The sequence below is a fragment of the Bufo bufo genome, chromosome 1 (assembly GCF_905171765.1).
Source record: "Bufo bufo chromosome 1, aBufBuf1.1, whole genome shotgun sequence".
In the NCBI taxonomy this organism is placed as follows: Eukaryota; Metazoa; Chordata; class Amphibia; order Anura; family Bufonidae; genus Bufo; species Bufo bufo.
In genome coordinates, this window is record NC_053389.1 from 378,912,749 (window position 1) to 378,929,600 (window position 16,852).

The window sequence follows — 16,852 nt, forward strand, 5'->3', positions numbered from 1 at the left end:
TCGGCAAATAGATTACTCCGAAGGTGTTGCACGTAATGTTGTGAGAAATTTTATACTGTTTGTCGCTTTTTTGGGGGTTACTGAAGTGTGAGGCTCTGTCTATGTTCGGACAGGCCACACACTTACCGCACAGCATTTGGGGCCCTTGGAGCCAAACATTCTCTGTATATTGGGACCCAAATGATAACTTCTGACCAAAAGGTCTTTTAGATTTTTTGTCCGTCTATAAGTAACAGAGGGACAAGGAGGAAGAATCTTGGTCAGAGTGGGGTCTAGATGCAATACTTCCCAATATTTTGTTATGGCGTCTTTCATCAGACTCCACTGAGAATTATAGGATGTGATGAAGCGTACCTTATCATCCGTATAAGCGCTGTTATCCTTCGGTCGATATACCAAAAGTTGGTCTCTTTTCGCCATTTCTGCTTTGTTGTACCCCTGTCGTATCTTTGTTCCAGGCTATCCATGATTTGAAAATCTGTTCCAAAGGTCCTGAGATTGATTCTCAAAAAGCTTCCTCGGTTGAGCAGATCCTTTTGGCTCTCAGGAATTGGCTATATGGTATGTTCTGGATGAAATTCGAGGGATGACGTGAATTTGCATGTAGAACCAGATTCGTGGAAGTCTCCCTACGAAAAAGGTCTGTGGAGATCTTTCCTGCTTCGTCGACCGAAATTAGGACATCCAAAAAAGCCAGATGGGTTTTGCTGATCCTATGAGTTAGTTTTATATTTCGGTTATTTTCATTCAGAGCCTCCACCAGCTGGCCGAACCCAGTCTGTGGGCCCTGCCACACGACGAAAATATCATCAATGTAGTGGGCCCACATCTGGACCCCACCAACATGATCACATGTCTCTGTCAGGAACACCTCCCTCTCCCACAGACCCAGGAAAAGACAAGTGAAGGACGGGGCACAAGCCGCCCCCATCGCTGTCCCCTGGAGCTGCAGGTAGAAGGCATCCCCAAACAGAAAATAATTGTGGGTTAACACAAACTCCAGCAATTCCAGGATGAACTCACCCATTTCGTCATCTATGTTTGCCATCATCAGAAAGATACTGTTTTCTATATAAATACCATGGTATGCATGCCATCTTAATAAGGTGTAGTGGTCACACAATCGATAATGCAATTTTCTGATAGGTAAATTGGTTATCACTCAATTATGTTTTAGGACTCACTTGTATTTTATCATATAAAACCATGTAATATGAATTTTATCATTCAATTATTTATCTGATGTATTAGGATTTATTCGTATTTCACCATATAAAATTATGTATTATGAATTCTCACTCCTTCTGTTTTTCTTATCCTTTAATCATCACCGTTCACCCTTATCACTATTGTTCACTCTATTCACTTTATTTATTTATATTCGATAACACTGGCCCCTCGATTTAATCTGTGCAATTATGTACTGTTATACTGCTTGGTATTATCGGGATGTTCCGATCATGTGACCGATCATGTGTCTGGTGTGTCAGGAATCATATGATGTATCTCTTTCTTTACCGTCCCTTCCCTCCCCCCTTCCTTCCTTCCCCCCCTTCCTTCCCCCTGCCCTTCCCTTTTTTATGCAAATTAGGGATCATAGCATTTTGAAGATTATTTCGATCTCCTGTTTTTTTTATGATGGGAGATGTGACTCGGATGTACACCACGATTATATTACGATTATTATTATTTTTACGATTCGGATGTACATCGCGATCATATTACGATTATTATTATCGCTGCTAGTAACGTGAATATGATCTTCGAGCGGCTAACTAACAAATACCATTAGAATACTGATGGGCGGCACTTGTGACGACATGCCGACGCAGCAGTCACGTGACCCAAGTGTCATGATGACGCATGCTGACCTGTAATTTCCATTAGAGTTCTTTCCAATCCCCTCCCCGTTTTTACCACCTGACTTATGATGTGAGCTCTTATTGGTGAGCTCATTTCTATCACACACCGAAGGAGGATTAGTGTACTGATTACATCTATGGGAGCGATATACACTGCTCAAAAAAATAAAGGGAACACAAAAATAGCACATCCTAGATCTGAGTTAATTAAATATTCTTCTGAAATACTTTGTTCTTTACATAGTTGAATGTGCTGACAACAAAATCACCCAAAGAAAAAAAATGGAAATCAAATTTTTCAACCCATGGACGTCTGGATGTGGAGTCACACTCAAAATTAAAGTGGAAAAACACACTACAGGCTGATCCAACTTTGATGTAATGTCCTTAAAACAAGTCAAAATGAGGCTCAGTAGTGTGTGTGGCCTCCACGTGCCTGTATGACTTCCCTACAACGCCTGTGCATGCTCCTGATGAGGTGGCGGACGATCTCCTGAGGGATCTCCTCCCAGACCTGGACTAAAGCATCTGCCAACTCCTGGACAGTCTGTGGTGCAACGTGACGTTGGTGGATAGAGCGAGACATGATGTCCCAGATGTGCTCAATTGGATTCAGGTCTGGGGAACGGGCGGGCCAGTCCATAGCATCAATGCCTTTGTCTTGCAGGAACTGCTGACACACTCCAGCCACATGAGGTCTAGCATTGTCTTGCATTAGGAGGAACCCAGGGCCAGCCGCACCAGCATATGGTCTCACAAGGGGTCTGAGGATCTCATCTCGGTACCTAATGGCAGTCAGGCTACCTCTGGCGAGCACATGGAGGGCTGTGCGGCCCTCCAAAGAAATGCCATCCCACACCATTACTGACCCAATGCCAAATCGGTAATGCTGGAGGATGTTGCAGGCAGCAGAACGTTCTCCACGGCGTCTCCAGACTCTGTCACGTCTGTCATATGTGCTCAGTGTGAACCTTTCATCTGTGTAGAGCACAGGGCGCCAGTGGCGAATTTGCCAATCTTGGTGTTCTCTGGCAAATGCCAAACGTCCTGCACGGTGTTGGGCTGTAAGCCCAACCCCCACCTGTGGACCTCGGGCCCTCATATCACCCTCATGGAGTCTGTTTCTGACCGTTTGAGCAGACACATGCACATTTGTGGCCTGCTGGAGGTCATTTTGCAGGGCTCTGGCAGTGCTCCTCCTTTCACAAAGGCGGAGGTAGCGGTCCTGCTGCTGGGTTGTTGCCCTCCTACGGCCTCCTCCAGGTCTCCTGAAGTACTGGCCTGTCTCCTGGTAGCGCCTCCATGCTCTGCACACTACGCTGACAGACACAGCAAACCTTCTTGCCACAGCTCGCATTGATGTGCCATCCTGGATAAGCTGCACTACCTGAGCCACTTGTGTGGGTTGTAGACTCCGTCTCATGCTACCACTAGAGTGAAAGCACCGCCAGCATTCAAAAGTGACCAAAACATCAGCCAGGAAGCATAGAAACTGAGAAGTGGTCTGTGGTCACCACTTGCAGAACCACTCCTTTATTGGGGGTGTCTTGCTAATTGCCTATAATTTCCACCTGTTGTCTATCCCATTTGCACAACAGCATGTGAAATTGATTGTCACTCAGTGTTGCTTCCTAAGTGGACAGTTTGATTTCACAGAAGTGTGATTGACTTGGAGTTACATTGTGTTGTTTAAGTGTTCCCTTTATTTTTTTGAGCAATGTATAAAAGGTAGAGTTCTCATTAGTCTCTTATCCCCGGAAGAAGCCAGGTTGCTGGCGAAACGGCGTTGGGACAAGGAGACTGAGGGATCAGCGCGCTAATACTGGGTATTTTTTCTGAGCTTGTTTTTATTTCAACACTGCCTATGTATGCCCTTATTGGATTTAATCATCCAGAGTTACTTTTTTTCTTCTTCTGGCTTTGTTGTGGCGCTCTTTACTAATTTATGTAAGCCCATGTGTGTCGATCCCTCGGTCCTCCTCGGGTCTTTCCTCACTATAACATACCTGTTTACTTCTGTATTTATGATTATGTGATAGTGTTTATTTAATAAAGAGATTTTTTGTACAAATAATCGGAGCCTTAGTTCTATTGTTTGGGTATTGTTTTCAACCAGGCATAACGTTAACATTATTTTACTACTTCTTAAGTTTTTACCAGTGCTATCCATTTGTAGCCCATGTCTAGTGTAACCCTCATGGAATCTGCTCATGCTGAGAATATGATAGACTCATTGAAAACAGGGCAAAGCAGAGCATGAGAGTGGACTCTATTAAAGCTCAAGTTGGATAGCTGCCCACTTCGTAATTCCAGGTCTGGGAAAATGTCAATAGCTGCATAGTTAGTAGAAATCCTAATGAAAATGCATGTTGTTGCTGTTTTTGAAAATTTATGAGGGAAGGGGTTTACAGGATGACCCTAAAAAAAAAATTCTACCCATGCATCCCAATGACAGAATACTGCCCCTGTTAGTAATCATCACATCCAAGCAGTAATGTGAAGGTGTCACTTTGCTGCTTCATCCATAGCTTAGAGCAATTGCACGTTTAATCTATGTTGAAGCTTCTGTAGCTAATTTAACCCGTGCTACTAAACCTTCTAGAAGTAGACGAGCCTGTTCTCCTTAAAGGACATACGACGGAAAGTCTAGAATATTACATTCCAGCTGTCCATTCCAAAGTGAAAACTGTAAAAGTGTCATGTAAAATCAAAAGTGAAGATGAAGAAGAAATGAAACTTTTGTGGCTCTTATAAAAAATACTTCTATAAAGTCTTGTAAAGGCACGCACCATCGCTTAAAACAGAAGTACCAAATGTGTTATATAAAATGTCCTTTAGTGTACATTAAAAAATTTGTTTTAAGAGTTGGCAAGTTAAACATTGCTTGAATCTGCAGGTTAGAAAGTCTGTAGCTGCTCTGCTCCTAATCCCTCAGGTAATTCTCCATTTTATTTTGCTTTGTTCAGCCATTCACAATCAATGTTCACAATCTGTATCAATGTCCATAGGTATATAAACACTGATGTCCATGGTGACTAGAACAATGGCAGTTAGTACTGACTAAAAATATCAAGAGTGCCATCTTTTGGACCTGTAAATTAAAAGGGTTGTCCGTAATAATAAAAATCTCGGACAACTCCTTTAATTGTCTAAAATTTTGATCAAATGAGCTGCGGCGCCGGTAAGATCCTACTGCAGCTGTTTATGTGCTGCTATACAGCATGTGACAGCTGCAGCCAATCACTGTCCTCAGCAGTCTGAGTTTTTTAATTATCTTGGATAAACTCTTTAACCCCCATAAAAGGAAAATTCCACCTATGGTTTATTCATGTCATGGGGACATCCCTTACCTTGGACTGACCAGCTCAAATCTAATACTGTTGGACTTAAGGGGGTTTCCTGGGTATTTAATATTAATTGTGGGGTCCAACTCCCGATGATCAGCTGTTTGAAGTTGCCTGTTTGTAGTTCCTCCCACTCAGCTAGTTACATAGACACTCACGATCACTAGCCTTAACAACACTCAGCTAGTTTATAGTGAGTGCTGCGGCCTCTTCCTAGGCCAATGACATCACATTCATGGGTCACATTGCCTAGGAGCATCTCCGTCCCATTCAAGTGAAGGGGCCTGAGCTGCAATACCAAGCACAGCCACTATGCAATTGACAGCACTGTGTCTGGTAAGCTGCGAGGAGGCTGCAGAGCTTAAGCAGTTTATTGTTGAGGTTCCGGCACATGAGGATAGGTCATCAATACTAAATACCCAGAAAACCCCTTTAACACCTTGTCTGAATTAGGCTTTAGCTACAATGCCCAAATCAACACCAAAGAGACAACAATAAAAAAAAAAGTACACATCGAGAGAGTTAAAGAGGTATTCCGGTTGTTAGAAGTTATATACTATCAGATAGGTTGGGGTCCTGCTGCTGGGATCCCCATCGATAATGAGAACGGGGACCCTGTATCTCCTGCAGCACCTCTGAAATTAATGGAGTGGCTGGTCGCACATAGGCGTGGGTGCTCCATTAATTTCTATGGAAGGCCAGAGATATAGTGTATAGTGCTCGGCTATCTCTGGAATTCCCACAGAGATTAATGGAGTGGCCGCATGCATTCCCAACCAGCCGCTCCATTCACTTCAGAGGGCTTCAGCGCGTACGGTTCCCCCGTTCTCATGATTGGTGATGGACCCAGCAGAAGGACCCCACTGTGGATAGGGGATAACTTCTAACAATTTGAATACCCCCTTTAAACCTTTAGTATTGATCTTCTTTACAAATTCTGGAGTCAAGCATGCACCAATGCATCAATTTAAAACAAAATACTGAAGCAAAAATATTCATGTTTCACAGTAGGGTCAAATGGGTTTGCTTTACTATAAGACTCTACAATTCCTAAAGAAATCTGAGACGTGTGTGAGACTGCTTGACAATAGAAACTCAATTCAAAAAGCTCTGGACGCACAGTTCTTGTGCGGATGATACTTCCAGAGAAAGCCTGGATGAAATAAGAGGATTTTAACCTGCCACAAGCTTCAGCACTTGCCGTTCTATGCAATGTGTGGTCTACACATCGTGGCTGAGCTCATTTCACTCTTAGACACCTCCAAAGAAATACTGCTTAACCACCTCCGGACCGCCTAACGCAGGATCGCGTTCCGGAGGTGGCAGCGCTGCGCAGAGTCACGCATATACACGTCATCTCGCGAGACGCGAGATTTCGCTCAAAGCCGGCCCGCGCATGCGCATCGCGGGCCGGCAAAAGTTAAAGAAGAAGTTCGTCACCAGCCTGCCAGCAACGATCATTGGCTGGCAGGCTGGCGATTTTTAAAAAATCCAATCACAAGCCATATAACAGATCATATTAGTAAATATGATCTGTTATATGGCTTCTCTGCTTCTCTGCTGGTCCTTTTCGTCGGTTGGATCCAGCAGAGAAGCAGACTGAACTGTGAGTAGCACCAAACACTTCACTGTAGCCCCTGATCACCCCCCTGCACCCCAATTAACCCTTTGATCACCCCTTTGATCGCCCCTGTCAATCACTAGTGAAAGACAAAAAGTGATCAGTGTAAACTGTCACCTTTTTTTTTCACTACTATTGGCTGTTAGGTTTTAGGGATAGTTTAGGCCCCTTGGTTAGGTAGTTAGCGTCAGTTAGCGCCCAGCCCACCGCACCGCAGTCACTTTTATTCGTTGATTAGCGTATCGCTAATCAGCATTTGTACTTTTATAGTATCTGTAAGTGATCAAAACTGATCACGGTCAGATCTATAATAGTATTAGTGTCACCTTAGCTCGCCCTCCACTCAAAACGCAGTGTTTGCCCGATCAGGCCTGATCGGTCGCCCACACGTGCGTTCACCCACGCCCGCCCCACCACAGTGACAAAAAATTTTTTTTTTTGGATCACTGCACATTCACTTTACACGCACTGCGGCGATAAAAAAATCAGTTTTGATATTTTTTATCAACCACAGCAGCCTCCGGTACTTCGCTAGCCTCCCCTTTGTAAGACAGGTTTGCTTTTTTTCTTGAGTAGTCTCAGGGAATACCCCTAAATTTAGTAGTCCAAAATGTCAAACAGGGGGTATTCTTCTAAAGAGGCCTACAGGATTCTGACCCAGTCGGATGAGCAGTGGGAACCCTCATCTGACGAATCTAGCGGGTCAGAATATGAACCTGTGGAAAGCAGTGGCTCTCTGACCCAAAGTTCGGACGAGGAGGTGGAGGTCCCTGGCAGCACCAGGCGTACCCGGCCCCATGTCGCTAGACCACAGGTTGCGCAGGATCCGCTTCAAGAGCAGCAGAGTGGGGCTGTCGCTGCCGGATCACGTGGTGAGGCATACACCAGCAGCGCAGCCCTTCCTGGACCTAGTACCAGCACTGCCGTACAACATGGTGAAGTAGCGAGCACCAGAAGGGCAGTTGAAGCTGGTACGGTGGCACGTGCAATAGTTACCCCGTCGCAGCCACTGCACAGACAGGCCTGTAGACCCCCTAGAGTCCCTGAGGTGCTGGCAAATCCTGATTGGCAGTCACCAACTTCAGCCGCACCAGTAGTTCCCCCTTTCACCGCCCAGTCTGGAGTTCGGGTTGAGACGGCTCAAATCGGTTCGGCCCTGGGATTTTTTGAGCTGTTCTTGACTGCGGAGCTCTTGGACTTAGTCGTGGCAGAGACAAACCGGTATGCCACACAATTTATAACCGCAAACCCGGGAAGCTATTATGCCCAGCCTTTCCGGTGGAAACCAGTCCAAGTTTCCAAACTTAAAATTTTTCTGGGCCTTCTCCTCAACATGGGCCTGACAAAAAAGCATGAATTGCGGTCATGTTGGTCAACGCACCCGATTCATCACATGCCCATGTTCTCTGCTGCTATGTCCAGGACACGATTTGAGACCATCCTGCGTTTTCTGCATTTTAGCGACAACACCACCTCCCGTCCCAGAGGCCACCCTGCTTTTGACCGGCTCCACAAAATTCGGCCCCTCATAGACCATTTCAACCAGAAATTTGCAGATTTGTATACCCCTGAGCAAAACATCTGCGTAGACGAGTCCCTAATACATTTTACCGGGCGCCTTGGCTTCAAACAATACATCCCAAGCAAGCGTGCCCGGTATGGGGTCAAATTGTATAAGCTCTGTGAAAGGGCCACAGGCTATACCCACAAATTTCGGATCTATGAAAGAAAAGATCAGACCCTGGAGCCGGTCGGTTGCCCTGACTACCTGGGGAGCAGTGGGAAGACAGTCTGGGACTTGGTGTCACCCTTATTCGGCAAGGGGTACCATCTTTATGTGGACAATTTTTACACAAGTGTGGCCCTCTTTAGGCATTTGTTTCTAGAACGGATTTGCGCCTGTGGCACCGCGCGAACTAGTCGCGTGGGCTTCCCCCAACGGCTTGTAACCACCCGTCTTGCAAGGGGGGAGAGGGCTGCCTTGTGTAACGAAGAACTGCTTGCGGTGAAATGGAGAGACAAGCGTGACGTTTACATGCTCTCCTCCATTCACGCAGACACGACAATCCAAATTGAGCGAGCAACCCGTGTCATTGAAAAGCCCCTCTGTGTCCACGACTATAATGCGCTCATGGGAGGGGTGGACTTCAATGACCAGATGTTGTCTCCGTATTTAGTTTCCCGCAGAACCAGACGCTGGTATAAGAAGGTGTCTGTATATTTAATTCAATTGGCGCTCTACAATAGTTTTGTTCTCTACAGTAAGGCTGGGAGAACACGATCTTTCCTCAAATTCCAGGAAGAGATCATCGAGAACCTCCTTTACCCAGGAGGTTCCGTGGCCCCATCCACCAGTGTAGTTAGCCGTCTACACGAGCGACATTTCCCCAGTGTCGTTCCTGGTACCTCAACCCAACCGTCACCCCGAAAAAGATGTCGTGTCTGTAGCAGGAGTGGAATAAGGCGTGACACCCGCTATTTCTGTCCTGACTGTGCTGACCACCCTGCCCTATGCTATGGAGAGTGTTTCCGGAAGTACCACACACAGGTACACCTAGCATAGGGATTGCATCTCACAGGACAGGCACACAGGGCTATTAGGGCCCTTTTACTCTCAGCTGCTGCAAACCTCTCCTTTCACCTGGGATAAAGTGCATAACGTACTTTGCCACATCTTTGGGCGATTTGCGCTTTGCACATTGTCCCATGGGGAAGGAGAGGTTTGTTCTATAAAGGTAAAAAAAACTAAACAAAAAAAAAATTACCGGTAAGTAAAAAAATTTAAAAAAGTTTAAAAAAAGTTAATATGTTCTGTTCTAAAGTTAATAAAGTTATTGCTTTGCGGCCTGGTTTTTTCTTTTTTGTTTAGTTTTTTTTACCTTTCAGGTGGACCAACCGATCGACTAGCTGCAGCACTGATGTGCATTCTGACAGAAGCATTGCGCTGCTGTCAGATTACACGCAAGTCGGTGTATGCGGCGCTGCAAGACGAGATTTCTCCTCTGCAGTAAAAGATACGTTTGCCGAGGCATATGAGCTGAGGAGGTTGCGGTGTTCATATACTTTGGCAAACACTTTGTATATATAAAAAAAAAAATCCCGGCAATGATTTATTCATCCACATCGATTGATGTGAATGGAGAAATCGGGTTTGCCAGGGCATACGAGCTAAGTGGGTATGGATGTTGGGCGGAGCTCCTATGTCCTGGCAGACGCCTTTCCCTTCCTTTTTTTTTTTTGGCAGAGATTTTTTCATCCACATTGATCGATGTGAATGAAGAAATCTGTGCCGTTCATTTTTTTCTTTCAGCCCAGAGGCTGAACGGAAAAAAAAAAATCTCATTACCCGTATGCTCAATATAAGGAGAATAGCAGAAACTCCTAATGCTGGGCATACATGTAATGATTGTGGAGACCCTCAAATGCCAGGGCAGTACAAACACCCAACAAATAACACCATTTTGGAAAGAAGACACCCCAAGGTATTCGCTGAGGGGCATATTGAGTCCATGAAAGATTGAAATTTTTGTCCCAAGTTAGCGGAAAGGGAGACTTTGTGAGAACAAAATCAAAAAAATCAATTTCCGCTAACTTGTGGCAAAATTTTTTTTTTTCTATGAACTCGCCATGCCCCTCATTGAATACCTTGGGGTGTCTTCTTTCCAAAATGGGGTCACATGTGGGGTATTTATACTGCCCTGGCATTTTAGGGGCCCCAAAGCGTGAGAAGAAGTCTGGTATCCAAATGTCTAAAAATGCCCTCCTAAAAGGAATTTGGGCACCTTTGCCCACCTAGGCTGCAAAAAAGTGTCACACATCTGGTATCTCTGTATTCAGGAGAAGTTGAGGAATGTGTTTTGGGGTGTCTTTTTACATATACCCATGCTGGGTGAGATAAATATCTTGGTCAAATGCCAACTTTGTATAAAAAAATGGGAAAAGTTGTCGTTTGCCAAGATATTTCTCTCACCCAGCATGGGTATATGTAAAATGACACCCCAAAACACATTCCCCACCTTCTCCTGAGTATGGAGATACCACATGTGTGACACTTTTTTGCAGCCTAGGTGGGCAAAGGGGCCCACATTCCAAAGAGCACCTTTCGGATTTCACAGGTCATTTACCTACTTACCACACATTAGGGCCCCTGGAAAATGCCAGGGCAGTATAACTACCCCACAAGTGACCCCATTTTGGAAAGAAGACACCCCAAGGTATTCCGTGAGGGGCATGGCAAGTTCCTAGAATTTTTTATTTTTTGTCACAAGTTAGTGGAAAATGATGATTTTTTTTTTTTTTTTTTTTCATACAAAGTCTCATATTCCACTAACTTGTGACAAAAAATAAAAACTTCCATGAACTCACTATGCCCATCAGCGAATACCTTGGGGTCTCTTCTTTCCAAAATGGGGTCACTTGTGGGGTAGTTATACTGCCCTGGCATTCTAGGGGCCCAAATGTGTGGTAAGGAGTTTGAAATCAAATTCTGTAAAAAATGACCTGTGAAATCCGAAAGGTGCTCTTTGGAATATGGGCCCCTTTGCCCACCTAGGCTGCAAAAAAGTGTCACACATCTGGTATATCCGTACTCAGGAGAAGGTGGGGAATGTGTTTTGGGGTGTCATTTTACATATACCCATGCTGGGTGAGAGAAATATCTTGGCAAAAGACAACTTTTCCCATTTTTTTATACAAAGTTGGCATTTGACCAAGATATTTATCTCACCCAGCATGGGTATATGTAAAAAGACACCCCAAAACACATTCCTCAACTTCTACTGAATACAGAGATACCAGATGTGTGACACTTTTTTGCAGCCTAGGTGGGCAAAGGGGCCCATATTCCAAAGAGCACCTTTCGGATTTCACAGGTCATTTTTTACAGAATTTGATTTCAAACTCCTTACCACACATTTGGGCCCCTAGAATGCCAGGGCAGTATAACTACCCCACAAGTGACCCCATTTTGGAAAGAAGAGACCCCAAGGTATTTCGTGATGGGCATAGTGAGTTCATAGAACTTTTTATTTTTTGTCACAAGTTAGTGGAATATGAGACTTTGTAAGAAAAAAAAAAAAAAAAAAATCATCATTTTCCACTAACTTGTGACAAAAAATAAAAAGTTCTATGAACTCACTATGCCCATCAGCGAATACCTTAGGGTGTGTACTTTCTGAAATGGGGTCATTTGTGGGGTGTTTGTACTGTCTGGGCATTGTAGAACCTCAGGAAACATGACAGGTGCTCAGAAAGTCAGAGCTGCTTCAAAAAGCGGAAATTCACATTTTTGTACCATAGTTTGTAAACGCTATAACTTTTACCCAAACCATTTTTTTTTTTACCCAAACATTTTTTTTTTATCAAAGACATGTAGAACAATAAATTTAGAGCAAAATTTATATATGGATGTCGTTTTTTCTGCAAAATTTGACAACTGAAAGTGAAAAATGTCATTTTTTTGCTAAAAAATCGTTAAATTTTGATTAATAACAAAAAAAGTAAAAATGTCAGCAGCAATGAAATACCACCAAATGAAAGCTCTATTAGTGAGAAGAAAAGGAGGTAAAATTCATTTGGGTGGTAAGTTGCATGACCGAGCAATAAACCGCTAAAGTAGTGTAGGTCAGAAGTGTAAAAAGTGGCATGGTCTTTCAGGGTGTTTAAAGGGTTTCTGTCACCCTGCAAAACTCATTTTTTTTTTTTTTGGGATAGTTAGATTGCTCATAGTGCGATATAGCAGAATATAATGCTCTTACTTACTTTCATGCGGCCGATTCTTTATAAAACGAACTTTTATAATATGTAAATGAGGGCTCTACCAGCAAGTAGGGCGTCTACTTGCTGGTAGCTGCTGCAGAAATCCGCCCCCTCGCCGTGTTGATTGACAGGGCCAGCCGTGATCTCCTCCTCCGGCCGGCCCTGTCAGTAATTCAAAAATCGCGCGCCTCGCGTCATTCGGCGCAGGCGCTCTGAGATGAGGAGGCTCGTATCCTCAGCACTCCCTCAGTGCGCCTGCGCCGATGACATCACCGAAAGAGAAGACGTCATCGGCGCAGGCGCACTGAGGGAGTGCTGAGGATACGAGCCTCCTCATCTCAGAGCGCCTGCGCCGAATGACGCGAGGCGCGCGATTTTTGAATTACTGACAGGGCCGGCCGGAGGAGGAGATCACGGCTGGCCCTGTCAATCAACACGGCGAGGGGGCGGATTTCTGCAGCAGCTACCAGCAAGTAGACGCCCTACTTGCTGGTAGAGCGCTCATTTACATATTATAAAAGTTCGTTTTATAAAGAATCGGCCGCATGAAAGTAAGTAAGAGCATTATATTCTGCTATATCGCACTATGAGCAATCTAACTATCCAAAAAAAAAAAAGAGTTTTGCAGGGTGACAGAAACCCTTTAAGCACTGGGGGCTGAGGTGGTTAAATGGGTTTTCCAGGATTACTATGAATTTGAACAGACATGCTCAGTAGTTTCTTACCTGATATACATCTTTCCCATGATTTTATTCAACAAAACCTATAGTGTAATGTCAGTACTGGTGAAAGGTCCTCTTTAAGGGGTGAGAAACTGGCCCAGTGGGTCCTGACCTGGGAGGTGGTACCACAATGAGTGGATTATTTTTCTTTTTTCCATGTGGCAGTTTCTTATTCTAGGTGATGTGGTGAGCCTTTAAGTACCATCTCAAAAAGCGATTCTCTCTTCTGTATGTGCTAATATTTTGTGAATATATTATTTATAAACTTGCAGCAGGCTGTTTGGTCATTTTATATTTGAGTCTTTTCTCACATCACACTGGTCCAGATTTCTGTACTACACCCATGATACAGACTTTGGGCCCCATTAATTTATAACACCATCGCATTTTGTCTATTCTAATTTGTATTAATGAGGTCATCTACGTTTCAATTCTCCTCTGCATACAGGGGCCAACAGCATTAGGAGAATTATCAGCAGAAACTATTTCTCAAAAAATAAAGCGATGAAATAACAATATTTGTGATATAAAATATATGAGGTACAGACCTGTTTAGGGAAAGTGTCAGATGGTTTGAGCAAGCCTTAATCTTGTTCTGAGCCTGTAGATGAGTCATGTTTTCTGTTTTCTCCCCATTGATTTCCAGAATAACATCCCCTGGGCATAGGTTAGCCAAAGCAGCCTTGCTTCCGGGATTAATCTGCACAGGAAGAGGAACAATAGGTGCATGGTGTTATAATCCTATACAAATATATAGATAATGAAAACAGATGTCGAATTGTTGTAGACGAATAATAGATGTGCTTGTAAAATGTGATCTCTTCATGTAGGAGACACTTGTACAGATGAAGCTCTTGGAAGAACGGATCTATACTGCAACATTCTGGACTACCAATTTCCTGCTACTGTCAGACATACAGGCCTTGGCATGGTCCAGCCGCACCAACGATGAGGCCAGGAATTAGAACTAGAAATACTATTCTAAGGTTGTATATTATGCTTGTGTAAACTTCTTTTGTGGTGATAGATCAGAATACGTATAACATTTCCACAGTTCGGCCCCTTACCCCGCACAATAGATCTTCCCTGTGGTATGTGACATCATGTTGCTGTGGCTCTCTGGAGGGAGGCATTACATGGGTTATGTTTATTGTCTTAGTCTTATCGCTCTTGCTGAGTAATGAATCTTTGATGTCCAGGACACATTGTTTATGCTTGGTGTGATGGGGCGAGGTGTATCATTTCCTCTTGGTGTGTTTGGCAGAAGTATGTGGTGATGGATGTTAGCACGAGTTTACATGTCTCGAGAATACATTCTTCTTTCCCTGTGTGCAATGTACTGAACATCATACGTGTACTCACTATTCTTATGAGCCACTCATAGTATCCAGATTAGAGATGTAATACTTGTGACTTTAAACATGCCCCATGGTTTTCAATGTGTGCTGGAACCTTTGATTCACTTGCATGAACCCACGAATCTATAGCCAATTTTGGCTATAGATGTAATTGATAGTTTTGGGGATCACGCGGTACTTCCTCCTTTTACAGTAAATGCTTAGTTTCTATACAGTGCAGTATGTACAAGTGAAACTCGAAAAATTAGAATATCGTGCAAAGTTCATTTATTTCAGTAATGCAACTTAAAAGGTGAAACTAACATATGAGATAGACTCATTACATGCAAAGCGAGATATTTTAAGCCTTTGTTATAATTTGGATGATTATGGCTTACAGCTTATGAAACCCCAAAGTCATAATCTCAGGTACCCTTTGCTCACGGGGTATAGATTAATTAGCTCACTAGAGTGTGACACTTTGAGCCTAGAATACTGAACCTTTTCACAAAATTCTAATTTTAAGTTGCATTAATGCAACTCGTTTTAAGTTGCATTACTGAAATAAACTTTTGCATGATATTCTAATTTTTCGAGTTTCACCTGTATACCTGGAGCACATTCCAGAATTTATTAGAACTGTACATTTTTAGGAACGGCTACATTTTTGCCATCATTTCCTCAAATTCACTGCAAAATACAGCGTGTGTGTCTTGACATGGAACTGTGCATGTGCCTTATATTTACATAATCGGTAAAAAAAGCGCCGCAACACCTCCCAAAAATGGATATATATGGTATATTTTTCTGGGCACACGGACTGGTCTCATGTACAAAAATTATCTAATTTAAGGACAAATAAATATGTATATAAAATACTCAAAATTATATTAACTTTGTACTATATATATTTATATATAATTATTATGACACTAATGGTAACTAAAAAACTAATAAAATACAGTTATAATAATTTCATAAAAATATAAAAAATATTGGAGCATATTGGAACAAGGTAAAAGTTAATAGATGTATCAATTATTTATATGGAAATCAATTACACAAAGTACTCAATATATATGAACTAATACTAAATGAACTGTAGAGGGGCAGTTGTCAATTTAATTTTTACTTTTTAACTGTATAGTAGCATATTTTTTTTTTAAATAGATTTTTCTTACATTGTTATAGTTGTATTTTATGTTTTTTATTTACCTTTGGTGTCATAATAAATTTTTTCAGATGATTTTGAAGACTTAATATTCATATATTCTAGAGAGCAGACTAATGCTATTTATTGGTCATTATATTTACATGTAACACCCTTTCAATGTATATTCTAATCTCCAAGTAAAGACTGGTAATGGATATTAAAGGCTCCCGACAGACCATACTCTCTTACAATTGGGTATGTTGGGTTCTGCCCGGGTATTCAACATCTTGTCAGGAAAAATGAAGCTGCATGTGGTACTAGTTTACATGTTAACTATGATGGAACCTCCAATGCTGTTGTGAACATAAATTAGATGGTTTATTTGAAAGTACAATACTGATGTCCTATCCTCAGGACAGGCCATCAATATCAGATAGGTGAGAGATCAACTCCCTGCACCCTCGCAAATCATAAGTTTAAAAGGTGCAATGCTGCGAGTGCTTTGCAGCTGTATACGTTTGAGGCATACATTCTGCAGTTCTCTTCAAGAATGTACGCTGCATAAATATCCTGTAGGCCAAACATGCTAATAGAGCTTACCCCAGTCAAATCGAGCCTGTGTTCCCAGTATAAAAAGTCTGCAGTGTACACACTGAACCACGCTGGTGTCCCATTATAATTTATTCAGTAAAGCACGTTCACTTGCACAATTCCTACTGAACAGGAAAAAGGGAAGTAGACTGCCATCTTAAGGGAAATCTGCTTTTCCGAACAATCATCAATTAAAGATGTCATTCTGATTACACAATGGGGCTAGCTGTAACCTCCCTCCTCCCGGCCGCATTAACGACTAACCAAGTGTATAAATGGGAAAGAATGATCTGAGATGATTAAAGGGTTGGGTCGTATCTTGGGAAAAGGCAACATCTGAATAGGAAAGATAAGACGTGTGGTCCCAGAAAACTGAACTGCCCGAAAATGTTTCTAATGTTGCTAATAATTACAGTTATGCTCTAGACATTATTATTACTTACATTATTTATCACTATGCGTTCA

The 16,852-nt window shown here is 42.8% G+C and overlaps 1 protein-coding gene across 2 annotated transcripts in view; it reads right to left on the minus strand.

Moving 5' to 3' along the window:
- PDLIM4 (PDZ and LIM domain 4) overlaps positions 1 to 16,852 on the minus strand; it is a 379,210-nt gene that overhangs the window by 225,808 nt on the left and 136,550 nt on the right. For both annotated transcript variants that reach the window (XM_040405182.1, XM_040405191.1), the window contains exon 2: positions 13,855 to 14,006. In XM_040405182.1, coding sequence (XP_040261116.1) covers positions 13,855 to 14,006 — 152 coding nt within the window. The remainder of the gene's footprint in view (positions 1 to 13,854; positions 14,007 to 16,852) is intronic.